A 27512-nucleotide genomic window follows, 5' to 3' on the forward strand; every position below is an offset into this window, starting at 1 on the left:
GGAATCTGAGGAGCCCAGGAAAAATTACATTAAAATTTTTATAAAGTCAGATGTTAATTTCTTTTTAATCTGATTCTGATCAACCACGTAGAATGAAATTTGAAACATTTCACTAAAATAAAATTTATTGAAGTCTGATATAACTTTGTAATGAAATTATATGAAATGAAGTAAATCAGATTATATAATTATAATGCATGTATAGGTGCTGTTGCATGGAAATTTAGAATACTGGAGTTTCAAATTTTCATTTATGCTGCTTAAGAAGGGGAAGACACATCAAAGGAATTGCCTATAAGTTGATGGGGTAAGGAGTGTCCTTCCAACTATGTAGGGCCATTGAACAAAAAAGGGTGGGGGAGAAACCTGTTGACTATCATGTTAAGGAAATAAAAGCGGAAATAGTTCATTGAACTGTTAGTTATCTACTACATGCACTCTGCTAGTTAAAAGTGATGGAGAATAGAAAAGTGTGGGGTACCAATTCTGCTTTTTAGCTTCTTTCCAGTTCAAGGTAGAGGCTCTGACATTTTAAAAATAAAGAAGCCAATTATATTCAGTAATGAGAACAAATAAGTATCTTTTCACATTTTCAGAAAGAGAAAATTGGCACAGTACCACAGAGCTCAAAGTATGACAGAAAGGAGGAAGCAGGTGCCCCAGAAGCTGAGAGGGTGACTTAGGAATATTCCTCCCGTTGAATTGCCTCTAAAGAGGATCAAGGCAGCTTTGTGTTTTCAGCTGCAGGAGCAAATGCAGTGCTCATTTCTTAAGTACTTGTTCCATATAGGCTATAGGAAGTGGAACTTGTATAAATCATGACCTAGTCTAGATACATTGATTGATTTCTGGTTATCTTCCTTGAGTTGGGGGGAGAGGGCCTATTTCTCTACACCGACTATTACGTCTACAAGGACAGAGATGTTTTTCTGTATTGTTTATTCTGGTATTCCAAGTTCCTAGAAGAGTGCTTGGCGTGTTGTTGCCTTTTAGAACTTAAACTTTTCATATATAATTTTATCTAGTATTTTTGGCTGTGCTGGGTCTTTGTTGGTACGCAGGCTTTTATCTAGTTGCAGTGTGCAGTGGCTACTCCAGTTGTGGTGTGAGCGAGGTGGCTTGTCTTGTTGCTCAGTATGGGCTCCAGGGTGCCTGAGCTTCAGTGGTTGCAACACATGGGCTCAGTAGTTGCAGCTCCCAGGCTCTAGAGCACAGACTGAAGAGTTGTGGTGCATGGGATTAGTTGCTCAACAGCATGTGGGATTTTCCTGGGATCAAGGACTGGACCCATATCTCCTGCTTTGGCAGGTGCATTCTTTACCACTGAGCCACCACGGAAGCCTGGAATTTAAGTTTTAGGAATACTGGTCTCTGTAAATGGAAGTGTTAAGTCTACTAGTTACCTGTCAACTCTGATACTTAGACTTTTGTTACATCATAAAGAGATCACGTAGAGAAAGCATCAAAAATGATTTTGAGAGTTTTGAGCCTGGAGGTCTGGGAAGTGGGTAGGGCTTTAGTAAAAGTAGGAACTATAGGAAACATAACAGATTTAAGAAGGAATATGATAAATTTGGTTTTAGAAATAACGAGGTGCCAAACTTGATCTAGCTAACTAACCATGTAGGTGAGTGGTTAGGCTTGGGGAATCCTTTTTGTAAAGGTAATAGTTGAAGCCGTTCTTTAGGTTAGACTGATGGTAATAATGATGGCCACCATTTATTGAACTCTTACTATATGCCAGTGACTGTATTTTATATATTTATTTCCTATTCATATCAACCTTATTAAACAGATAACTTCTGTTTCCAATTTCATAGTTGAGAATACTGAGGTTTAGCAAGGTAAGGTGTCTTCCCAGAGTCACATAAATGGTAAGTGGTAGAACTAGGTTTTGAATCTAGCTCTATCTCACTTCAAAGTCATTAGCTGGTGCCAAGTGATAGAGAGATGTACAGGCAAATGAAGACTGAGCAAAGACTACTAACATACTTTTTAGGAACTGTTGGTAACCTTCAAGAACAACTTCAATTTGAGTTCTGATATAGGGTCAGAGTATACATTGGGGGGGAGTTAAGGAATAAATAGCGAATTTTATAAAAATATAAGTGGTAAATTAAGATGATTGTTTTTTTTAATTAAGTTTAGAGGAAAACAAGAGATAGGACAGTAGAGAGACTTTGTTGGACCAAGAGAATTTGGGAGTGTTATGATTTTTATCTTGCTTCAAGCTTTCATACATGCATGCATATATTCATTTATTCCAACAAATATTTATTGAGTGCCTTTTTTGTGCCACATAGAGGAGATCTCTCAGGAAATAACAGAAGGCTCTTGCTGTTATGGAGCTTAATTTTAATAAAGTTTGGGGTGGGTATTAAGAAACTCATCAGTCAGTCAGTCAGAAAAACATCACTATTGATAAATGCTATACAAAGAATTACAAATGAAGTATAACATGTAAGAGTGTTTCTGCACAAAAGTTCTAGATTATATGTTGAAAAAAATCCTGTTCTCTGAGAATCTGAAAGACAAGAAGACAGCCAGTAAGCAAGAAGAGAATTAGGGAGTGAGAAAAGATAATGCCAAGGCCTTAGGTAGAAATAAGCTTGATGTTGGATGGAGGCTAGTGAACAAAGGGAAAGTGCTATGAGATCAAAGGGGTAGACAGGATTGAGATCTTGTGGGGCTTTGTAAATTGGAGTAAAGAATATATATCTTTATTTCAAATGAAACCATAAAGTTGACATTATAAGAGTTTTAAGCAAAGAGTTATGTTACCTAATTTACATCTTAAAGGAACATCTTGTTTGTTGTGTGGACAATCCATTAATGGGGTAGATATAAATAAAAGCTGACCAGTTGATCTGTTTTTGCTCTTCTTCATTCAAGAAATAATGGTGCTTTGGACTGTGGTTCTAGTAGTCTTAAGAGTGGGGAGGACCCAGTTAGGTTTGGGGTTTGTGTCAGGGAGGATTTAACATAATCTGCTGATGGTTTATGTCAAAGAGAGGAATCACAGTGATGCCTAGACTTAGGGCTTGAAAAACTGGGTGAATGAATGGACAAAAATGAGGGTGACACCTGAGCATGATTACCGACTGAAAGGGAGGATTTGTTGGAAGAACAATATTAAAGTTTCCAAAGCAAATGATTCATGATGTAACAAAGTATCAAAGGAGCTGGGTACCCAAAAGGGAACTGATTGCATTAGCTTTAAAAACCAGAGGACAGCAGACAGGACAGAAATTTCAAGATGACCAGGAAGTAAGTTGAAAAGCAAGTGTCGAATGACTTTATCTATAATGTAGACCTGTTAGTATATTTAGTTATGAACAACTACATACTAATTGTTTTGTGGTCTTCATATTAACTTTCTAATTTAAATACTTTAATTATGTTTATCATTGTAAACATTACTTTGTGTGTGTGTATATATATATATATATTTTTTTTTTCTTTTTCTTTTTTGCAGGTTGTAAGTTCTACAAATGGAGAATTAAACACAGATGACCCTACTGCAGGACGTTCAAATGCACCCATCACAGCCCCTACAGAAGTAGAGGTGATGGATGAAACCAAGTATGTATTGGTCTTGCTTGATTTAGTCACTTTTTTCCTTAAACTGTGCATGTTTGAAACTTATAGTCATGTGCAATTATTTAAGGAAATTTTTTTCAAGGAATAAGTGCATGCAAAACAAATTGGTATATTTAATTGTTTTAACCAGTAAGTTTTAAATAGTGATATTTCAGTAAACGTTTTAATAATACAAAAATAGTTATTTAAGAACTGTGCTCAAATTCTTATTTAGAATTAACAGCATGTTTTTAGCTTATTAGTTTTAGGAATGTTGGTGCATAAAAATTACTGCTATACTTTAGAGGCATATTTTTTTCTGTAAACATAAAAATATTAATTTTGTGGTATGCTGCATGTATTAATACTAGTTTTAAATTAGTTGTTTTTTGTTAAAATTATAACTCTGCTTGGAAAAAAATTAAGCATGAAAACAATGTGATAATTTCAGTGTGGGCAGTTTCTGATGATATCTCTCTCTTTCTCTTTTTCCTTCTATTTTTTTTGTGTTTAGCTGCCAGAAAGTGTTGAACATGTGGTGAGTTCTCAAGTGTAGGCAGGCAGAAATAGCTCCGTTGACTATAATCTCAAAGATTTAGCACCAGTTCGTGTCTTTAAAAACAAACTTTTCAACCTAGAAATTATAATTGGTAAAAGTCATACGAAAGTCTTTAATATCATTTACATTAACTCTGAAAAGCAAGAAATAATTGAGGAGCTCTTTTGCCTGCTGCAGCTTTTTTGTTTCAAGTGACATAGATGAAACATTTGGGGGCACTTTTTATTGAGTAGATGATATACCAGTCTTGCTTGTGCTTATGCATTTGTTTTGTAACACAATGCATTATTCGCTTTTAAAAGAGGCAAGTTTTTGAGTTAAACTTTTTTTCCTATTTGTAATTGTTAAATACACCTAGGAATAATATCACTAAACCAGTACTTCACTTGCTAATTATATTGCTGTTAAATACACATACTATGCATTATTAAATTTCGTGATAAACTATAGTAAGAGAGTGTTATGAAAAATCCTCATCTAAATAGTAACTGCTAAACACAGATATTATGAAAAACAATATTCTTATTTGTTGCAGTAATACTGAATTTAAACTATTTATTGACACTTGCCTTTAGTTATAATGCTCTGTTTAAAATGCTTCCCTCGATTTTAGGACAAATTTTAAGTTAGCCTTGGGGTAAATAATGAGAGTTGTTTAGATTAGTAAATTGTGTAACATTCTACTCATGTCTAAAAGGAACCTTATATAATTTTTAAGACAATGCTCATTTATTGACTGCAAGATGAGGAAACTTTTGTGGATATTTCTGTTTAAGAGAGTATTGAGCAAGTGTCCCTTTAACCAGTTTGACTGGAATTTATTCATAGTCAGTGTGACTTAGTTTTGGTGGATTTCAGGATATAATCAGTCAGCTACATACTGCTGTATTTTTATGTCAAAAGTAAAAAACAGTTATACGTGCTGGTGCAATCCCAAGCACAGTTATAAAAGGGGGTGACATAAGGCAGATAGCCTTTGCACATGGCCTTTGCAAATAAACGTAATTTGTAGAAACCTACTTCTGCCACTGTTTCCTTCTTCAGGCTTCTTTTCCTGTAAAATGAGGCTAATAATATCTACCTTATAGGCTGTTGAAAAAATTAAATGTACTAAAGCACTGGTATTTTGTCTGGCACATGGCCTGGCAGGTACTCACTTGCCATTATCACCCCTTCTGTTTCTCTCTTTGCTGCCAGTGACCTCGTTCATCTTCCCAGGCTTGTGCTGCTTCCATCAACATTCTCTGTTTTTACTTCCACACCCAGATTCCTCACCGAAACTGGCCATTCTGCGTTCTCATCCTCCTAGAGATCTATTTTCCACCAAATCTATTGCATTTTTTCCATGTATTCATTCAGTGTTTACACTGCTTGGATTTCAGAAATAATGATACTATCCTTGCTTTTATGAAACTCACTCTTCAGCAGGGATAATTGCAGCTGTATTAGCATTTATCAGTGTATGATAAATATTGTGAAAAAGGTCCCAGTAGAGTTGTTTGACAGGATGATCAGAGAATGCTTTGTGGAGGGGGCTTTGAAGAATGGGTAGTAATTTATTTAGTTGAGATGGGTGTCAGCGTGTATGTTTATGGTTTGGGTTTCTATCTGTAGGTGTTGGAAGATAAGAAAAAAGGAAGTGGCTGGGGGAGCGGGGGGAGACTCTTTCTGAAGAGAGGTTCTCTTTTGCATAGAACAGCAAGTCCAGATCACTTGGCATGGCACCAGGCCCTTCATGGTTGCTCTGATCTGTCTTTCCCAGCCTCATTTTCCATTCTGAATTCTGTGTTCCATTAGTTTCTTAAGTCTGTCATTGATATGTTATTCTCTTTATCTATCTCCCACCTTTTAAAACTTCTTGAAGTGCAAGTGGAAGTTGCTCAGCCGTGTCCGACTCTGTGAGCCCATGGGCTATACAGTCCTTGGAATTCTCCAGGCCAGAATACCAGAGTGGGCAGCCTTTGCCTTCTCCAGGGGATCTTCTCTACTCAGGGATCAAACCCAGGTCTCCCACGTTGCAGGCTCTTCACCAGCTGAGCCGCAAGGGAAGCTCAAGAATACTGGAGTGAGTAGCCTATCCCTTCTCCAGGGGATCTTCCCGACCCAGGAATCGAACAGCCGGGGTCTCCTGCATTGCAGGTGGATTCTTTACCAACTGAGCTATCAGGATTTCTTAAAAACAAGGCCTTTTTATTGTAAATCCCTAAAGCCTCAGTAAATTATTACGAAATAATTGACTGCATAATGTAATGTATCCATGCGATGTACTATAAGTTGACAATATAAAAAAAATAAAATTGAAAACATGATGCAATGTGACATAAACCAGACATAAAAGGCTACACATTATAATGTCCATTTACATAAAATGTCCAGAATAAGCAAATATACAGAGACAGAAAATAGACAGTGAATGCCTGGAACAGAGAAGAGGAATAGAGGAGTGACTGCTGATAGGTTATTTGGTTTCTTTATGGAGTGAAGAAAGCATTTTGAAGTTAGATAGTGGTGAGAGCTGAAAAACCCCTTGACTATATTAAAAAAACATTGTATTATATGCTTTAAAAAGGTGAATTTAATGGTATGTGAATTATATCTGAATACAGCAGTTTTCAGATATAATGGCAACCCACTCCAGTGTTCTTGCCTGGAGAATCCCAGGGATGGGGGAGCCTGGCAGGCTGCCATCTGTGGGGTCGCACAGAGTCAGACACGACTGAAGCGACTTAGCTTAGCAGCACAGCAGTTTCTTTAGAAAAATAGATAGCAATCCATGAATTCAGTGTAGCTTTATTCTAGATGGGTTACAGAAATTCTCAGAACTTCCCAAACTGTTCATTAGTTGGAAATTCTTTTTGAACACACAACATTTTGTCCTGTCTTTGATCAAGGTTACTCTAATGTTCCTACAGCCTCATTATTGCATTCCTTATACCCTCTTAGTCTGTGATTAAGAAATGTGAGCATAATTTCTTTTCCAAAGTTGGGTCTAATGCTTCTCTCCTCTTTTCCACAATTTTCTGGGTAGCTAGGGACCGGCCTAGAGTTCTTTTTCAGAATCTGTTTGCTACTTCCTTCTTTTCTTCTTACCTGTGATTGGCAGAGGTCTTTCTTACCCCATCTCATAAACTGAAATGTATTCTACAACAAATATTTTAGAATCTCAAGTTTACGTAAATGTATGATTTCCAAATGATGGAAAATAATCTCTTCCCCCAAGACAAAGTGGCTCCTTCAATAGTAATGAGATTTTGCCTTCCCCCCCCTTTTTTTTTTAACTGCAGTGGAGAATTTTTTAAAACAGGTGATACAAATGACAGGACCCACATCATTTTTTCCAGGAATTTAGGAGACTAAGGCTTCAAGTTTAGTTACTGAGTTTTGAAGTATTATGAATTCATCTTTTTTCCTTTGTTTCTCTGTTTCTCTGCGCCACCCCCACCCCCCATTTTCTGTCATTTACTGAATAGTAGTTGTGTGTATGGTGATACAATGATTATGAAGATAAGTCAGGACTCTGTTGTTCCATTAGAGAAAGTAGTAAGTACACCAGAGACTTTCATGTAGAGTAGTTCTCAAACCTGGCTTGATATCACAGTCATCTGGGCAGTTTTAAAAATATGCCACTACTTAGGCTGTTCATTCTCAGTGGTGGTGGGGTCTGGTTGCCAGTATTTTTAAAATGCTTTTAAGCTGATTCTAAGGAATAACCAGGATTGAGAATCACTGATCTAAAACAAGGTGTTATAGGGTTAACACCATGGAGTTCAGAGACTGGGTATGCATTTCCAGCTAAAGATCATAGAGGTCTTTGTGGGTGAGGATACATTTGCCAAAGTTCAAAGATGAGTATGATTTGAAAAGGGGAATGAGGGTCAGAGAGAAGAGATTGTGTAACAATGTGAAGCAAGGAAAATATGGGTAAGTTTGAGTAGTGACCCATGCAAGTAGAGTGTGATTGTATTAATGGGAACTGAGATAGGCTGAGTGCCTAATCTCAAAAGGCTTTAGTAACAAGGTTAAAAAAAAAAATTGGACATTATCTTTCTTAGCACAAGAAAGCACTGTGGGTTTTAAGCCAAGAAATGGTATAATCAGATTGAACCTTAAGAAAATTATTTTGGTGCCAGTTTTGAGGCTTATGTCACTTCCTGGGCTTCAGGAAATCTCCCTTCCCTCCTTCCTGCCCTCTTTTCCTTCCTTCCTTCTAAGATACAGGCTGTCTGGAAAGGAAGCCTAATGTAGGATGAGACTGAGAGGAGAGTAGAAATACATTGGAACCAAATTCTTAAAACTGATGCCTTAGGACAGTGGAGAACCATTGCTGAGATTTAAGAGGAAAGGGCATGGCCATATTTATGATGAGGGAAGTTTGGATGGCAGATTGGAGATAGGTGAGTCTTACATGAAAGTCACTTAAAAGGCTCTTAACAGTGATGGAGGCAGGAAGGTATAAACTAAACCAGCATGAGAGAGTGGGCAAATTGTGAAAGTTATTGAGATACTTACTGCATGGGGATGGAAAGGAAGAAACTGAAGGTGCAGTTTCTTTGTTAGCGTGGTTACATGCATGGTCTTGCTCTCTGATCTAAACCCTACTTGTCTAACTAAATAGTTTCTCATTTTTATCATTGAGAAACCTAGAGGAATGAAATTACATTTCAAGTATAAGTTTTAAGGGGAAAAAAATCCTTTGGCAGTGAATTAAAGTTTAGATGTCATGAAAAATACTTCCTATATCCTCTTCAACCAGAGGAGGAGAGGCTAGGTTCTGGGGTCCTAATAAGTGCAGAGGGTCTGGCAGGTACCAATAGTCCCTCAACTGGATACCGATGAGCCAGTGATTTATTACAGGGGCAGATAAGAAGTTCAGATCCATACAGAGGAATGTGCTTCAGTTTCTGGGTAGACTTTTGAGAAGAAAGTTTATGACACTATATATGGAATTTAGAAAGATGGTAATGATAACCCTGTATGCGAGACAGCAAAAGAGACACTGATGTGTAGAACGGCCTTTTGGACTCTTGAGGGAGAGGGAGAGGGTGGGATGATTTGGGAGAATGGCACTGAAACATGTATACTATCATGTAAGAAACGAATCACCAGTCTATGTTCGATACAGGATACAGGATGCTTGGGGCTGGTGCACAGGGATGATCCGGAGAGATGATATGGGGTGGGAGGTGGGAGGAGGGTTCAGGATTGGGAACTCATGTACACCCGTGGTGGATTCATGTCAGTGTATGGCAAAACCAATACAGTATTGTAAAGTAAAATAAAGTAAAATTAAAAATTAAAAAAGAAAAAAATAAACATTAAAAAAAAAAAAGAAAGTTTATGACATAGATCCGGGAAGACAAGCCATGTTTTACAAGAAGGAAAAGGCAGTCAGTAATGGGGAATTGGTGGTGTGATGTCTGTAGCAAAATCTTGGTTGTTCCCATCTATGTTTTCTACAGAGTTTAGGACTTTGACCCATTATAATTTCTTATTTCCTATGTAAACAGTATGTGAAGCAACAGTGTTCATCAGAAATAGAACTTAATGTTTATTCCCAAAGGATTTAAGAGTAAAGTTGTTGCTTCAAAGATTGTAGGCTAGCCCCTGAATGATCTGCTCAGGAGCGTGACTCTGACTTGGGAGAGCATTTTGGCTCACTGGAACCACACAAGGGATAATCAAGAAAGAGCCAAGAAAGAACAGAATCATTGACAGGAACATGATTTAAATGTCTGCTCAGCCTAAATCTTTTCCCAGGGTAGTTGTCAGTCTAGATCTGAGGAGACTCCATATGAGGTATGAACGAATGGATAAGAAAATGTAGTAGTCACTGAACAACAGGAGAGAAGATGTCTTTGAAAATTTTAAAAGTATAAGTTATTTTCTAAGACCAAATAATTGGACTTACTGATAGAATAACTTGCTCACATCATCTGTGAAAATTTCTATATGTGGTAATTCCTGAAATCTTTGCTATTATTACAATTGCTGTTTCTGATAACTACCCTCTATATCCCCCTTCAGATGTACCAAGTTAAGAGTATATGGTTTCATTTCATGCATTTGGCCTGCTCTCATGTAAATTGATGACATGGTGTCCACTCTGTCTCTAGTGCTCAGCTCCTTGCATCCAGGACAAGGCCTCGTTGGAAATGGAGATGTAGGAAGTTGGCCTGGTAGTTGCATCTGGAAAGCAGTGCTTCTTGTGATTCAGATTCCTTCATTAATTTAATTCCTTTATTGATCATTTCTCTCCAGAAAAGTTTTCATGGGCACTGAGATCTATATTTTGTAATATTTCACTAGAGTTTGTGACCCAAGGATAAGAGCTTTGGCTTTAAAACATGGTTTAGGATTTTGACCAGGTTCTTACTTTAGAAGTCAGTTGCATTTATGAGGCAAAATTTTCATTTATTCAGTAGATATTAAATTAAAAGTACCAACTTTGTGCCCATTTTTGGAATGTATCATGATCAGGACCTTAGGAAATTTAAGGTTTTTGTTGTTCAGTCACTAAGTCATCTCGAACTCTTTGAAACCCCATTGACTGCAGCACACTAGGGTCTTCTGTTCTTCACTATCTCCTGGAGTTACTCAAATTCATGTCCATTGAGTTGGTGATACCATCTAACCATCTCATCCTCTGCCACTCTCTTCTCCGTTTTCCTTCATTCTTGCCCAGCATCAGGTTCTTTTCCAGTGAGTCAGCTTTTCTCATCAGGTGGCCAAAGTACTGGAGCATTAGCATCCATCCTTCCAGTGAATATGCAGGTTGATTTCCTTTAAGATTGATTGGTTTGATCTCCTTGCTGTCCAAGGGACTCTTAAGCATCTTCTGTAGCACCACAATTTGAAAGCATCAACCTTCTTTATGGTCCAACTCTTAGATCCTTACATGACTACTGGAAAAACCATATGCGGTCTAGATTTGTCATAGCTTTCCTTCCAAGGAGCAAGCATGTTAATTTTGTGGTTGCAGTCACCGTCTTCAGTGATTTTGGAGCCCGAGAAAATAAAATCTGTCACTGTTTCTACTTTTCCTCCATCTGTTTGCCTTGAAGTGATGGGGCCGGATGCCATGATCTTAACTTCTTTAATGTTGAGTTTTAAGGCAGCTTTTTCACTCTCTTCTTTGACTGTCATCAAGAGGCTTCTTAGTTTCTCTCCGCTGCCTGCCTTTAGAGTGGTGTCATCTATATATCTAAGGTTGTTGTCATTTCTCCTGGCAGTCTTGATTCCTGCATGTGATTCATCCAGTCCGGCATTCCCCAAGAAGTACTCTGCGTATAAGTTGAATAAGCAAGGTGACAGTGCACAGTCTCAAGGTACTCCCATCCCAATTGTGAAGCAGTCCATTGTTCCATGTCCATTTCTTGCTTCTTGTCCCGTAATCACATCTCTCAGGAGACAGGTTAGGTGGTCTGGTGTTCTCATCTCTTTAAGAATTTTCCACAGTTTATGTGATGTACACAGTTAAAGGCTTTAGTGTAGCAGAAGTAGAGGTTTTTTTAGAAATCTCTTGCTTTTCCTATGATCCAACGAATGTTGACAACTTGATCTCTGGTTCCTCTACCTTTTCTAAACCCAGCTTGTAAATCTCTGAGTTCTCTGTTCACATACTGCTGAAGCCTAGCTGGAAGGATTTTGAGCATTATCTTACTAGCGTGTGAAATTAGCATGATTGTATGGTAGTTTGAACACTCTTTGGCATTGCCCTTCTTTGGGATTGGAATGAAAAGTGACCTTTTCCAGTCCTGTGGCCACTGCTGAGTTTTCCAAATTTGCAGGCATAGTGAATGCCGTGCTTTCATAGCATCATCTTTTAGGATTTGAAATAGCTCAGTTGGAATTCCATTACCTCCACTAGTTTGGTTTGTAATAATGATTTCTAAGGTCCAGTTGACTTCACACTCTAGGCTGTATGGTTCTAGGTGAGTGACCACACCATTGTGGTTATCTGGTCATTAAGACATTTATTGTATAATTCTTCTTTGTCTTCCTGCCTCCTCTTCTTAATCTTTTCTGTTTCTGTTAGGTCCTTGCAATTTCTGTCCTTTATTGTGCCCATCCTTGGCATGAAGTATTTCCTTTATATCTCCAATTTTCTTGATGAGATTGCTAGTTTTTCCCATTCTGTTGTTTTTCTCTATTTCTTTGCCTTGTTCATTTCAGGAGGCCTTTTTACCTCTCCTTGTTATTCTCTGGAATTTTGCATTCATTTGGGTATCTTTCCTTTTCTTTCCCCTACCTTTTGCTTCTCTTCTTTCCTCAGACATTTGTAAAGCCTCCTCAGACAGTCTCTTTGCCTTCTCGCATTTCTTTGGGATGGTTTTGGTCACTGCCTCTTATACCTTGTTACAAACCTCCATCCATAATTGTTCAGGTACTCTGTCTACCAGATCTAATCCCTTGAATTTATTTGTCACTTCCACTGTATAATCATAAGAAATTTGATTTAGGTCATATCTGAATGCTCTAGTGGTTTTCCCTACTTCAATTTAAGCCTGAATTTTGCGATAAGGAGCTCATGATCTGAGCCACAGTCAGCTCCAGGTCTTGTTTTTGCTGACTGTATAGAGCTTCTCTATCTTCAGTCTGATTTTGATATTGACCATTTGGTGATGTCCATGTGTAGAGTCATCTCTTGTGTTGCTGGAAGAGGGTGTTTGTTATGACCAGTGTGTTCCCTTGACAAAACTCTGTTAGCCTTTACCCTGTTTGGTTTTGTACTCCAGGGCCAAACTTGCCTGTTAACCCAGGTATCTCTTGAATTCCTGTTTTTGTATTCCAATCCCTGGTAATGAAATGACATCCTTTTTTGGTGTTAGTACTAGAAGGTCTTGGAGGTCTTCGTAGAACCATTCAACTTCAGCTTCTTCAGCATTGGTGATTGAGGCATAGACTTGGATTACTTGTTGAATGGTTTGCCTTGGAAATGAGCTGAAGTCATTCTGTTGCTTCTGAGATTGCATCCAAGTACTGTATTTTGGACTCTTTTGTTGACTGTGTGGGCTACTCCATTTCTTCTAAGGGATTCTTGCCCACAGTAGTAGATATAGTGGTCATCTGAATTAAAGTTGCCCATTCCCATATGTTTTAGTTCACAGATTCCTAAGATGTTGATGTTCACTCTTGCCATTTCCTGCTTGATCACATCCAGTTTACCTAGATTCATGGACCTAATACGTCAGGTTCCTGGGCAGTATTCTTTACAGCCTCGGACTTTACTGTCACCAGCAGACACATTCACAGCTGAGGGTCCTTCCGCTATGGCCCAGGTACTTCGTTGTTTTGGGGGATATTAGTAATTGTCCACCACTCTTCCTCAGTGGCATGTTGGACACTTCCAGACCTGGGGGGCTCATCTTCCAGGGTCATACGTGTTTGCCTTTTCATACTGTTCATGGTGTTTTCACGGCAAGAATACTGGAGCGGTTTGTAATTTCCTCTTCCAGTAGACCACAGACCATGTACATTTTGTCAGAACTTTTCACAAGCCCTTTCACCATGATAAGGCTATGATCCATGAAGGGGAATGTGGAGGTAGATGATAAGCAAATAAATAAATTAAGATTAGTACTACGTACTGAGAGGAAAATTAAACAAGCTTGTCAGAGTGGTCTTATGCTAAAAAGTGTTTTAGACAGAGTGCCGAGGACAATTGAGATGAGTCCTGATTTATTAATCACTAATACGTGAACCGTGAACTCCCTGATGTTCAAGCTGGTTTTAGAAAAGGCAGAGGAACCAGAGATCAAATTGCCAACATCCGCTAGATCATGGAAAAAGCAAGAGAGTTCCAGAAAAACATCTGTTTCTGCTTTATTGACTATGCCAAAGCCTTTGACTGTGTGGATCACAATAAACTGTGGACAATTCTGAGACAGATGGGAATACCAGACCACCTGACCTGCCTCTTGAGAAATCTGTATGCAGGTCAGGAAGCAACAGTTAGAACTGGACATGGAACAACAGATTGGTTCCAAATAGGAAAAGGAGTACGTCAAGGCTGTATATTGTCACCCTGCTTATTTCACTTCTATGCAGAGTACATCATGAGAAACGCTGGACTGGAAGAAACAGAAGCTGGAATCAAGATTGCCGGGAGGAATATCAATCACCTCAGATATGCAGATGGCACCACCCTTATGACAGAAAGTGAAGAGGAACTAAAAAGCCTCTTGATGAAAGTGAAAGAGGAGAGCAAAAAAGTTGGCTTAAAGTTCAACATTCAGAAAACGAAGATCATGGCATCTGGTCCCATCACTTTATGGGAAGTAGATGGGGAAACAGTGGAAACAGTGTCAGACTTTGTTTTTTTGGGCTCCAAAATCACTGCAGATGGTGACTGCAGCCATGAAGTTAAAAGACGCTTACTCCTTGGAAGAAACGTTATGACCAACCTAGATAGCATATCAAAAAGCAGAGACATTACTTTGCCAACAAAGGTCTGTCTAGTGAAGGCTATGGTTTTTCCTGTGGTCATGTATGGATGTGAGTTGGACTGTGAAGAAGGCTGAGCGCCGAAGAATTGATGCTTTTGAAGTGTGGTGTTGGAGAAGACTCTTGAGAGTCCCTTGGACTGCAAGGAGATCCAACCAGTCCATTCTGAAGGAGATCAACCCTGGGATTTCTTTGGAAGGAAGGATGTTGAAGCTGAAGCTCCAGTACTTTGGCCACCTCATGGGAAGAGTTGACTCATTGGAAAAGACCCTGATACTGGGAGGGATTTGGGGCAGGAGGAGAAGGGGACGACAGAGGATGAGATGGCTGGATGGCATCACGGACTCGATGGACGTGAGTCTGAGTGAACTCCAGGAGATGGTGATAGACAGGGAGGCCTGGCGTGCTGCGGTTCATGGGGTCGCAAAGAGTCAGACGCGACTGAGCGACTGAACTGAACTGAAGACTATAAATGGAAAAGAAATGCAAAAAAGCAAAATGGCTGTCTGAGGAGGCCTTACAAATAGCTGTAAAAGAAGAGAAGCGAAAAGCAAAGAAGAAAAGGAAGATATAAGCATCTGAATGCAGAGTTCCAACGAATAGCAAGAAGAGATAAGAAAGCCTTCCTCAGCGATCAGTGCAAAGAAATAGAGGAGAACAACCGAATGGGAAAGAGTAGAGATCTCTCCAAGAAAATTAGAGATACCAAGGGAACATTTCATGCAACGATGGGCTCGATAAAGGACAGAAATGGTATGGACCTATCAGAAGCAGAAGATATTAGGAAGAGGTGGTAAGAATACACAGAAGAACTATACAAAAAAGATCTTCACGACCCAGATAATCACGATGGTGTGATCACTCACCTAGAGCCAGACATCCTGGAATGTGAAGTCAAGTGGGCCTTAGAAGGCATCACTATGAACAAAGCTAGTGGAGGTGATGGAACTCCAGTTGAGCTGTTTCAAATCCTGAAAGAAGATGCTGTGAAAGTGCTGCACTCCATATGCCAGCAAATTTGGAAAACTCAGCAGTGGCCACAGGATGGGAAAAGGTCAGTTTTCATTCCAATCCCAAACGAAGGCAATGCCAAAGAATGCTCAGTTGCACTCATCTCACACACGAGTAAAGTAATGCTCAAAATTCTCCAAGCCAGGCTTCAGCAAGACATGAACCGTGAACTCCCTGGTGTTCAAGCTGGTTTTAGAAAAGGCAGAGGAACCAGAGATCAAATTGCCAACATCCACTGGATCATCGAAAAAGCAAGAGGTCCAGAAAAACATCTATTTCTGCTTTATTGACTATGCCAAAGCCTTTGACTGTGTGGATCACAATAAACTCTGGAAAATTCTGAGAGATCGGAATACCAGACCACCTGACCTGCCTCTTGAGAAATCTGTATGCAGGTCAGGAAGCAACAGTTATAGCTGGACATGGAAGAACAGACTGGTTCCAAATAGGAAAAGGAGTATGTCAAGGCTGTATATTGTCAAGGGGTACATCAAGGCTGTAATATACCCTGCTTATTCAAGTTATATGCAGAGTACATCATGAGAAACGCTGGGCTGGATGAAGCACAAGCTGGAATCAAGATTGCCAGGAGAAATACCAATAACCTCAATATGCAGATGACACCACCCTTATGGCAGAAAATGAAGAACTGAAAAGCCTCTTGATGAAAGTGAAAGTGGAGAGTGAAAAAGTTAGCTTCAAGCTCAACATTCAGAAAACGAAGACCATGGCATCTGGTCCCATCACTTCATGGGAAATAGATGGAGAAACAGTAGAAACAGTGTCAGACTTTATTTTGTTGGGCTCCAAAATCACTGCAGATGGTGACTGCAGCCATGAAATTCAAAGACGCTTACTCCTTGGAAGAAACGTTATGACCAACCTAGATAGCATATCAAAAAGCAGAGACATTACTTTGCCAACAAAGGTCTGTTTAGTGAAGGCTATGGTTTTTCCAGTGGTCATGTATGGATGCGAGAGTTGGACTGTGAAGAAAGGTGAGCGCCGAAGAATTGATGCTTTTGAAGTGTGGTGTTGGAGAAGACTCTTGAGAGTCCCTTGGACTGCAAGGAGATCCAACCAATCCATTCTGAGGGAGATCAGCTCTGGGATTTCTTTGGAGGGAATGTTGCTGAAGCTGAAACTCCAGTACTTTGGCTCATTGTTGAGTTGACTCATTGGAAAAGACTCTGATGCTGGGAGGGATTGGGGGCAGGAGGAGAAGGGGACGACAGAGGATGAGATATCTGGATGGCATCACGGACTCAATGGATGTGAGTCTGAGTGTACTCCCGGAGTTGGTGATGGACAGGGAGGCCTGGCGTGCTGCGATTCATGGGGTCACAGAGTCGGACACGACTGAGCAACTGAACTGAACTAAGACTGTAAATCAGCTGTTTTGATAATGACTTTTAAGAAATCAGCTGCAAGCTTAATATCAGTTTCCTTCTTCTGTAAGTATATCATATTTTGAAAACGTCTGTGTTCTCTGTAGGGCTTCCCTGGTGGCTCAGAGGTTAAAGCGCCTGCCTCCAATGCGGGAGACCCTGGTTCGATCCTTGGGTCGGGAAGATTCCCTGGAGAAGGAAATGGTAACCCACTCCAGTACTCTTGCCTGGAAAATCCCATGGATGGAGAAGCCTGGTAGGCTACAGTCCATGGGGTTGCAAAGAGTTGGACCCGACTAAGCGACTTCACTTTCACTTTCATGTTCTCTGTATGTGGATGCATTCATATTGGATAAAGCAATGCTGTCCTCTGGTGGTTGTCAGTTTAATAGCATTGCCAGCTCTAGTTGGGAAAATCTATCTCAAGGATGTACTCTAGTGGGATTTACTTTTAAAAAATGGATCTCTCTTTTTAGATTGCTTTGATTTTAAAAGGTTTCTACAATTATCATGCATTTGAAGATCTTATTTAATCTTAAATAATGTTTACAATAGTTTTCTGTATTCAACAATACTTATACAATAGAAAGAAAGATTACATAGGAAATAGGAAGAACTCAACTCTCAGAACTGGAAGCAGGTTAATAATGGTAAAAAATAAATAAATCAGACAAGGCGAATTGCTAATACAAGTGTGGAAAATTGAGCCTTGAACTTGCTTATCAAAACATCTATGAAAGCCTCTTTTCCAAAAGGCTTATCATGTAAATCTTTCAATACTTTTTTAGTAGAAAACTTTTTTTAGAAGGACATACTTGGGAATTTGAAAAGACAACCTTACTAAAAATAGTGAACATTGTTAATAAAACTTCATATTAAACAATGTTTCCATTGACCTATGATCATATTATTAAATTTAATCTTCTAAATATTTGGTCTGTTTCTTTTAAATACTGATTTTTTAACATTTGCTGTTTATAGTATGGACATGTTCTAACTCTTCTAAGTCTTTAATTGAAGAGTTCTTTTTAGAATAATGATTTTTATCTCCTAGTAGTTTTCTTATGAATAAATTTATTTATTTTTAATTGAAGGATAATTGCTTTACAGTATTGTGTTGGTTTCTGCCAAACATCACCCTGAATCAACCATAACATAGGTATTCCTAGTAGTTTTTTGTTTTGCTTTTTTATTTTAGAAAATATATGTAACATATTTGAGAAAGTATTAGGTAGCTGACAGAAAAATTTGACTTTCTCTTCTAAATGTATTCTGCCTGAAGTCTTCTTTTACAGCAACGTCTCTTTTTAAGACCCTTGATTGAGTAATTTATTTCCATTCTTGTGGTAGTTATCTCAATAATAATAAAACTCATAAAGACTGATAACAGCACATATTTCTAGTTGAATCTTTATCAGCTGATATATACAATTTTAAATTAGTTACATTCCCTAGTCTAGTCATTATGTGCTATTTGAATGCAGTTTAAAAAGTTGGTTTTGAATGCTCCATAGTGATTTCTTAATCATGGCATAAGTCACAGTAAATGTTGAAATCATTTTTTCTAAACATAATGTGAGCTGAGAGAGTGTGTAATTTAACTGGACGGTGTGGGCTTTGTTTACATTTATTTCACAGAAATACATAAAAGATAACTAGCCATTATTTCATTTGCAATGATCTTTTGCTGGATAGGACTCCTGAAGCTACATGGTCTCTTTTATGCTTAGCTTGAAAATGTTTCAGTTAATATCGTTTGCAGAAGGTGGGCTGGTAAGAATTAAATGAGTATCTTGGTAAGGACTTCAGTGGGCAAAGAAAAGTAGCCTCTGTGTATGTGGCACCTGTCATCTTGGTATTTTGATAGATTGACTTTAAGTATGGAAGGGGGAGAAAGCCAGACCTTTATTTGAAGGAATGATAGAGTTTTAGAATACATCCGTGCATTTGTTTGGTTAGTTGGTAATCAGTGATTCTCGTTTGACTCTCTTTTCATACCAGCCTCAGCATAACTCTGCATGTGATGTCTCTTCTCATAATTAGGAGAATTCATTGTGAGAAAAACTAGTACCTTCAGGAATCATATCTAGATTTTGTTCATCGAGGCATGAAAACCAGATATTTCTTTAATAGAATTCAAAAACTGAATCAGTTTTCAATTATGAAACTGAATCACCTTGATTATGTTGTTTTACATGTTAAGCATAATTTTTACCTAATTAAAAAAAAACGTGATAAGCTTGACCTTCTTTAACCCCTAAAGAATTAAAAATGCCAATATTAGCATTTTTATTCTAGTTAATGTATTTTTTTCTCTCTTCCACTTTGTAAACATGATGGAGCATGTTTGTTGAAGAGTATTTGGGGAATTTCTCTCTTCATTTTTGAAATCTAATTCTTAATGAAAATAAAATCCCCAATATTAGGCTCATTATTGCTGTTCTAACATTGGCTTCCACAATCATATTCCACAATCAGGAAAAAAGAGAAAGACTACATAAGATCAACTTTATATACAGTATACAATTGGCAGAAATTAGTATCTAAAATAGGATGTGGTGGGTCAGTTGGGGTTCAGAGCTTTATGGCTTTTTAATTAGTCTTGGTGCAGAGCCTTTTCAGTTTAGTGGCTCCTTTTAATATTGCATAGAATGTCTTGCTATTCTAAAAAGGCACATTGATGAAATGATAGTAGTAATTGCCATTATTTCACTAATATATATGCTTCATTGGTATGTTCACTGTTTGCTGCACCAGCCTATGGCTTTTATGATCACTTACATTAATGCACTAAAGTTCAACCTTATTTTGCAATACCCTAGTATTTTTATAATAAAAGAAGTATTTCTGTCCATCTGCAGGTGCTGCTGTTTTTTCAAACGAAGGAAAAGGAAAACCATACAGCGCCACAAATGACTCTGGACACAGACAGATCATGGGGAGTTACTTATGTGTTCATCTGCTGTCTTGTGATTAAAATCATCTCTGTAGTGACCACATATATTTTCAAGGACTCACTCTTAGAAACAAAAATGTCATACTTTCATACTTCATTTTGTGGTTGTCTTACAGTCATTTTTTTTTTTTTCTAATTTAACTTTTATGGAAGCTTTAAAGTTTTGTCGAAACATGAGTGCTTTGCCCATCAGTGAATGGAATGGACCAATGAGGTGGTATTGATGACTTACACAGTTCTATAGAATATTTTTCAGAAGCTCTCCTCCAGTTATAGAAAGCAGTACAGTATCTGAAATGTCAACCGGTTATATACCTAACCTGGTTTTTTTTTTATAACTTCTGTAAGAGCATAATCAAACAGGAATTTTCTCCTGGTGGATAAAGCAACAGAGAAAACAGTTGCCCAGATATTTAAAAGAAGTTATCCCCTGAGAAGTTCATTACCTTTGTGACATCTGCATTGATTTCATTGTTACCAATGGTACTGCTATTCATGAATCACATTAACATTCTCTCTGTGAAATCAAGGTACAGTCACTGCCCAGAGGTACTGAGGAAAAAGCTCTATGGGTTCAGCTGATGGTAGCTGGTAAAATGAATCATAAAATAGCGTGGTTAATACAAGCTCTGCTTTTGTTGCACCACTGTGTGAAGTACCGTGTTGCCGAAGTGGCAAAAGCGCTTATTTTTTAAAAATGCGAAATATTTGTGTAATGTAACTTTATGCTTCCAGATAATGATGTATGTTAGACAGCAAGAAGTGAATACTTTGAGAAATGAGATATGTTGGAGTTTTTGGAGAAATACACTAGGAGAAGGAATAAATGTGAATCTCACCGCATCGTATGAGGTTGAAGTCTAAGGAGATCCCACTGAAACCTGCTACTGAGTGACTACATTCTCCTTAAGCAGAAAACTTTGGATGTGCCACGCAGGGGTGTCTGTTTATTAATTAGTTGCTCTTTGATTAAAAAGAAGGGGCCCCCCAGCAATAAAAATGGGGTCCCCCATTGCCATCTGTTCACATTAGTCTCTTGTATTCAGCTTTGCTGGTTTTCTGGAATCTTCCTGCTTTTTAGTATAATTTTGATGATTGAAAACTATTTTGGAAAGGATGGGTCAGGTGCTTTGTCCCCATAGTCTTTTGAAGTGCCTGCATATGAACAAAGAAACGGTTCTGTTTTAAAAAAATAGGAAACTCATTCCATTTTTCAAGAATGTTTTGTTTTAAGCCATACAGACACAGGTAATACTTTTGTCACACTTTCCTAGCCAGAATTTTCAAGGAGAGTTAAGATAAAAAGACTGGCTAGAAAGATAATTGTGTTGTTCAGATCTCACATTGACCTTCCGTCTATGAAATTGTTACTTACTCCTTCAGTGCAGCCCCTTCTTTTTGTCTCTTAAGTGCGTGCCTCTGGGCAAACTTATTTATTTTTATTGTTTCAAGGTAACATTTAAAATGTGTAATTAAAGTAAATAAATCTACATTTTTGACTTCATTATTGCATTTCCAGAAATTTGCTTGTACTTTGTAATTTATTTTCTTATTAGCCAAAAGTTCAGCGTGTTGTTTTTGATGAATTAGGCACCCATATGAATAGTGCAGATCAGGATGTTGTTTGTCATCGTCGCTTGGAATCCTATAAATGATCTTTATAAGTTCTTGATTTTAAAGATCTACCCTCAGCCTAGAAAACATATACTGTATAATTTGGTCAACAGTTTCCATTTTATATTTGTATACTGTCATGATGTCTTAAACTACAGGAGTTACATACTGAGTTTTTATTTTTGTTTGCTTTGAGCAAGGTAGATGGATGTTTTAGCCATTATAATGTGAAACCACTTCTTTCTTTACAGTATTTGACCAAATTTGTGCGTCTATGATATTTGTAAATACATGCGATATCTGTATTTCTTATCATAAGCCTGTTTAGTTTTATTCTTAGTAGGGTTTTTGGACTGTACAGTGTTTATATGATCTGAACTCCTTATACATAAGAAGGTGTGTATATTAATCCAACTATGGACTTAAAATATTTTAAAAGTATAAATACCCTTATTTGCTGCAAAGACCAGTGTGTAGACATTTGCTTTTTAGCAATATTTTTAAGTGCTCCATTTTAATGCCAAGGAATAAGTCTTTTGGCGACACAAACTGGTCAATAATAGGTAATGCAGGTATGTTCAGGTTAAGCCAACAATGTTTTGCATTTTTATGCTTCTTTTCTGTCAACACTAATGAAGTCAACATTGCCTGAATGTCTGAATAATGAAACACATCCCTGTTTAAAAGTATGTAACTGAAAAAGAAATAAAAAATAAAGGTAGTTTTTTTAAACTTGCTCTTTCCCCTTTCCTCTGATCATGGGTAAAATAATGCCACTCACTAACTGAAGACAGAAATTTTTAAAATCCAGTTTATGTGAATAAATTTAGTATATGTGAAAAGCAGAGCTGAAGGAACTTTCTTTTGTGTTTTTGATTTTTGTTTTGCTTTGTTGGAACTCTACTGTAAGCAGTACGTAGCTGGGTGTATCCAAGCTTTCTTTAATGAAAGTTAAAAAATTTTTTTTTATTTCTCTGAACTCTTTAGTAGAGCAATTAATTAGAACTAATGCCATTAATAAACAAAGGAAATAAACTGTATCATTTCATTCCTTTTAAAAAATGAAGTCATACTATTATGTTTCCAGAAATGAAGTAGTATTGCTCCAGTTTGAAGTGAATGACTTTAAGATCATTGCAGATGCAGAGCACATATCTGTGGCAGTATCTCACAGTTCATCATTGTGCTGTTCGCTCTAGGGGGTTTTACAAGATGCTGCTGTGCTTACTGAAAGATGGCAAAGGTAAGGTAAGTCAAAGCAGCAGTCTGAAGTCCATGTGTGTCCACTAAGCACCACCATTCAGAAACAGTAAGAAGATCTGGAGATCAAACATAGCATAGGTTAAGCATGGGTTAAAAGGCCCTATCTAGAAATAAATGACCTAAGATTAGAGTTTGACCTGAATGATTATATGGTTGCATTAGTCAGCACCCTTGGCTTTGCAAGTGCTAGAAACCTCACTTGGCTTCAGCAGTAGGCATACACATTATTGCATTTGAAAAGTCCATTCACAGGGGTGGCTTCAGTCATGCTTGATCCTGGTGTAAGGTTCAGGAATCTGACTTACTCTGTGTCTCTCCGTTTTGCTTCCTGCCCTTTTGTTTTCGTTGTCAAGGGGATTTTATATGCGTGATGGTAAAATGACCACGCAACAACTTCAGACTACTGCCTGCTTCATAACCTCAACAAAGGACAGTTTCTCTCAACAATTTTAACAGAATCCTGACATTTATTCCTTCACTGATGCACATGCCCACCCCAGAGCCAATTACTGTGGCCCAGGAAATGTTGTTCTCCCATCTTCACAGGACACATTGGACTGAGAAGTGAGGGAGAAGGGGTATTCCCAAAAGAAAATGAGGGTAGTGTTATCAGAAGGAAAGTGAATGGATTCTGTGCAGGCAAAATCTAGATATTTGCTGTCATGGTGAGAAAAACAAAATAGAGTGTAAAGGGAAAAATAATTGCTTTAAATAAAATGTTTCTATTATTGAGACATATTAGTCTGAATATATTATTGAAAATCACTAATACACATTTGAAAAACGTTTTGGACTTAGGTAAAAGTGGACATCGTAAGTACTATATTTGATGTGCTTTTGTTTAGTTTTAAAGGTTTTTGTGATTACCATTGGATTAGTAGAGTGAAAAGCTGATCTTTCTACTAGAGAAAAAGTAAATGGAGTTATAAAGTTTTGCTGATGTTTGGGATGATGAGTTTCTTCTCTGCCCATCTCTAATATGGACCCACATATTATTTTCTTAGGAAATTTACTTCATAGGAATATATGGATCATAACCAAAGAAAGGACTACATATACAAGTATTATCAGGTAATACTGCTGGGATATGAAAATGGTTTTAGAAGGAACAGTTGTTCACAGGAATGTTTACCATACTGTGATTTTACTTAATATGAAGAACAGTCCTGCACTGCTCTAGAGTGGGGTTGGCAAACTTTGGTTTTATGGGACCAAAGGCAAAATTGAAGTTTTTATAACTTGCATAATGAGAAAACAAATTTCCAGTAGTTTTGTATTGAGGAAGTTCAAAATATATATGAACACTTGAGTACAATTTTTTTGTAATACAAGTCTACTGATAAGAATTGAGGTATTTTGAGAGGATAATATTTCACTTAGGAGTTTGAAATTGATTGCAGATGATCGTCTGTTATGCTGATCTGTAATGTGATTTTATATATTTCATCTTTGAAAATGTCTTCAGACAGATATTACCAAATACTGTATCAGTCCATATGTATATGATTTTATTAGAGCGTATTCACCATTAGGAAGGTGTTTCATACAATTTTCTTAGATTCTGCCCTTGATATTTGCCATTGACAAATCATCACCCTGCAGATTAATTACTTCGTATTGAAGATTAGATGGATGCTCCTCATTTGTACAGTTAAATGGATCCAAAAATGTAGCTTTATCCACTGCAGATTGTGTAGGAATGGATATCTTGCTGCTTGTTTCAACTTGACAGCATAGGAAGTGGATAAAGTGCATTGACATTACTTGTGATTTAAACAGCATTAGTTTTGTCATAATGATTTTGTTGCAGTATAAATTTCACATATAAGTGCTGTTTTGCCTTATAATTTTTAAGTTGATTTACTAAGAAACGTTGCCAAATCTGCTGCAAACCTAATTTTCAAATCTATTCAGTATTCGTTAATAATAGGTGAAGATGATACCTATTCAGGAAAAATTCAGTGTTGGTTCTGAGCTCAAAAAAAAAAAAATTGCAATAAAACTTTCCTACTAATATCAAACTGCTGTGTAGTTGGGCAAGTCAGGATATTCAGTTTCTATTCCTAGCAAAAACTTAGTGGAAGTAACTGCAAGAGTGAATGAAATTCAGCACTGACTTAACTAGTTCAATAACATGACAGATTCAAATAGTTCCCCCAGAATACCTACTGATGAATCATGTAATACATAAAGATTGATTTTAAACATTTCACACTTTCACAAGCTTTGTAAATTTGCCCAGTAAACCATTTTCTACTCCATATGCCGGTACCACCATTAAGTTACAGCGTATCTTCGCAGACACCACTTCAGTTAGCACTGATGTTTTCTCAAGTTCTTTAAAAATCTTTTCTCTTAAAAAAAAAAAAAAAAAAAATCTCTATTGGAGTTGTTCCATGGAGTCTATTCACAGAGGCCAATTCCTGAGTTACTTTAAGCTCCATACTGACTTCTCTTGTAATCAACAACTAGGCAGTATTGGTAACATGTATTGACTCATGAAAAGCCAAATCATTTGCCTTGTTTTTTAGTTGACAATTGGTGTCTTCAAGCACCCGTCCTTGCTCAAAAACTAGTGGTCTTCAATGTGTTTATCTTCTCTGGACATACTTTGTAGCTGCTGCAGTCAAACACAATTTAATTAACTTTAACTCACCATCAGTGAAGAACTTTCTTTGCTTGGCTAACAAATGAGCCACTTGGAACTTTGGTTGCACCTTCATTCTCATTTTTTTGTGTGTTTGAAATAATTCTATTGTGATAAGATATTCTGCTTTAAAGTTTTAATTGTTCTTACTGTTGCTTTCCTGTGAGTTGGGAATATTGTGATGAGTGCTTGGTCTGGTAATGTGAAAATAAATTGTATTCTTTTAACACAGCTGAAGTGTCACTGCATAATAAACATGGTGCTTTGCTATTATAATTTTGTAACAAAATAATCCACATTCCACTGTGCCTTAAAAAGCACAACACTCAAACTTCACTTTACTTTTTGAAATATGATTAACCTGCATTAGTAATAAAAGTAATAAAATGTTTGTATGACACTATGTGTAGCAATTGAAATGCTGTCAAATGGTCACTGTGTCCCTGAGGGGTGTAGTGTGTTGAGCAGCAGTATAAAGTAGTGAGCACGACATATGGTCTCTGCCACAGCTATTCAGCTTTGCCTTCATAGCTTGAAAGCAGCCATAGACAACATGTCAGTGAATGAGCATGGCTGTGTTCCAATAAAGTTTTATTGACGGGTACTGAAATTTGAACTTTATATAGTTTTTATGTATCATGAAGTATTCTTTGGATTTTTTTCTACCATTTAAAAAATGGAAATACCATTCTTAGTTCATGGGCCAAATGAAAGCAGGAGTTGGACTGGATCTGGCTTGCAGACCATGACTTGCCAACTTGTTCTGGACCACATTGGAAAGATTTGGATGTTTGAAGTTAGTTTGTTTTTTTTAACCTAACTGAGTGACACAATAAAAGGAGGGGTCATTTTGAAATAACCTGAAGGATTATGATAAAATGCTTCGTAGTACATTGAGGAGTTATAAATGAGATAATTCAGTCTCCCATTTGATCTTAGGTGTTGAAGCAGTGCATGGTCTTAGAAAGAGCATGAATTTGGGACCAAACAAATGTAATTTGATTTGCAACTTTTTCGCTTGTGTTGTGAGAACTGTGGCAAGTTACTTAACTTCTTAGCATCGGTTTCCTCACCTCAGATTGGAGTAATGCTTTCTTTGCAGCACGTCTCTTGAAGTTTAGCAGTAACATTTATAACTCTCAATGCAGGCTGCCATTTACCATTCCTCTCATGATGCAGCATATTTGAAAACTGAGCAGCACCTTTATTTCTCAAGCAGAGTGTGTGCTCTCTGCTTTTTGAGACAAGACTTTGGTCTGGTATTGATTAAACTGTGTCTTAGATTATCTGTTTAACAATATTTGTACCCTGATTTTATCACGTTGCACAATTGGCTATTTTGACTCCTAACAGCATTGATAAGTTAAAAATCATTAATTCTGTACCTTTAATGATAAAAACACAACAGAGGGCAAGGACAAAGCCCTGAGTCATGTCACTGTATTCCTGCTTGCTTTAAGCTCAGTATCAGTCCAGTAACCTAAGACACGATGCCTAAGTGGGCTGTCTAATGTGTGACAATCCTCTGCCATTTGGCTACTGTGAGCTGTTTACGTTTTTCTGAAATCTAGGTGAAATGAACCATTTAGTCCATTTCTTTGCTCTCCCATTCTTGTTATTCCACCTGAAAAAGGAACTGGATTTAGTTTGTAATGTCTTTTCCTAATGAATCCATGTTTACTCAAAGATCACCATTTCTAATACTATAAACTGCCTTTTGACTAATTCAATCTAATCTTATTTGGAATCCACATTATTGACCAATCTGTAGCTGTATAGTCCACTCTTTTTTTTTTTTTTTTCTTTTAATAGAAATTTCATTTCCAGTCAAGTCTTTTTGCCTTGCTCCGTTTACCATCTGCAAAATCTCTCAGGATGAATTTTGTCCAGGTCTGGAAACTTGTTTGTACCTATGATGGACCTCATTTCCTTCTTACTTTTCCCCCTTATCACCCACTTAACTTTCTAGGCTGAAGATTATTCTTGATTAAAAAAAAAATTCTAAAGAAGCTAAGTCTTACATTATCCTCGTAACCATTTCCTTACATTTGT

At 37.5% G+C, this 27512-nt stretch overlaps 1 protein-coding gene across 10 annotated transcripts in view; it reads left to right on the forward strand.

Annotated features, from left to right (window-relative positions):
- The window catches only part of CSNK1G3 (casein kinase 1 gamma 3), a 96209-nt gene that overhangs the window by 66579 nt on the left and 2118 nt on the right, over positions 1 to 27512 (forward strand). For 5 of the 10 annotated variants that reach the window (XM_040241723.1, XM_040241725.1, XM_040241728.1 and 2 more), the window contains 4 exons: positions 3476 to 3582; positions 4094 to 4117; positions 19842 to 22798; positions 23818 to 23884. In XM_040241723.1, the coding sequence (XP_040097657.1) occupies positions 3476 to 3582; positions 4094 to 4117; positions 19842 to 19896 (186 nt within the window). In that variant the 3' untranslated portion in view covers positions 19897 to 22798; positions 23818 to 23884. Of the gene's footprint in view, positions 1 to 3475; positions 3583 to 4093; positions 4122 to 19841; positions 22799 to 23817; positions 23885 to 27512 lie in introns of those variants that run through there. The other 5 variants (XM_040241727.1, XM_040241732.1, XM_040241733.1 and 2 more) reach the window with 2 other exon arrangements.

This window comes from Oryx dammah, unplaced genomic scaffold (genome assembly GCF_014754425.2).
Source record: "Oryx dammah isolate SB20612 unplaced genomic scaffold, SCBI_Odam_1.1 HiC_scaffold_5, whole genome shotgun sequence".
In the NCBI taxonomy this organism is placed as follows: domain Eukaryota; kingdom Metazoa; phylum Chordata; class Mammalia; order Artiodactyla; family Bovidae; genus Oryx; species Oryx dammah.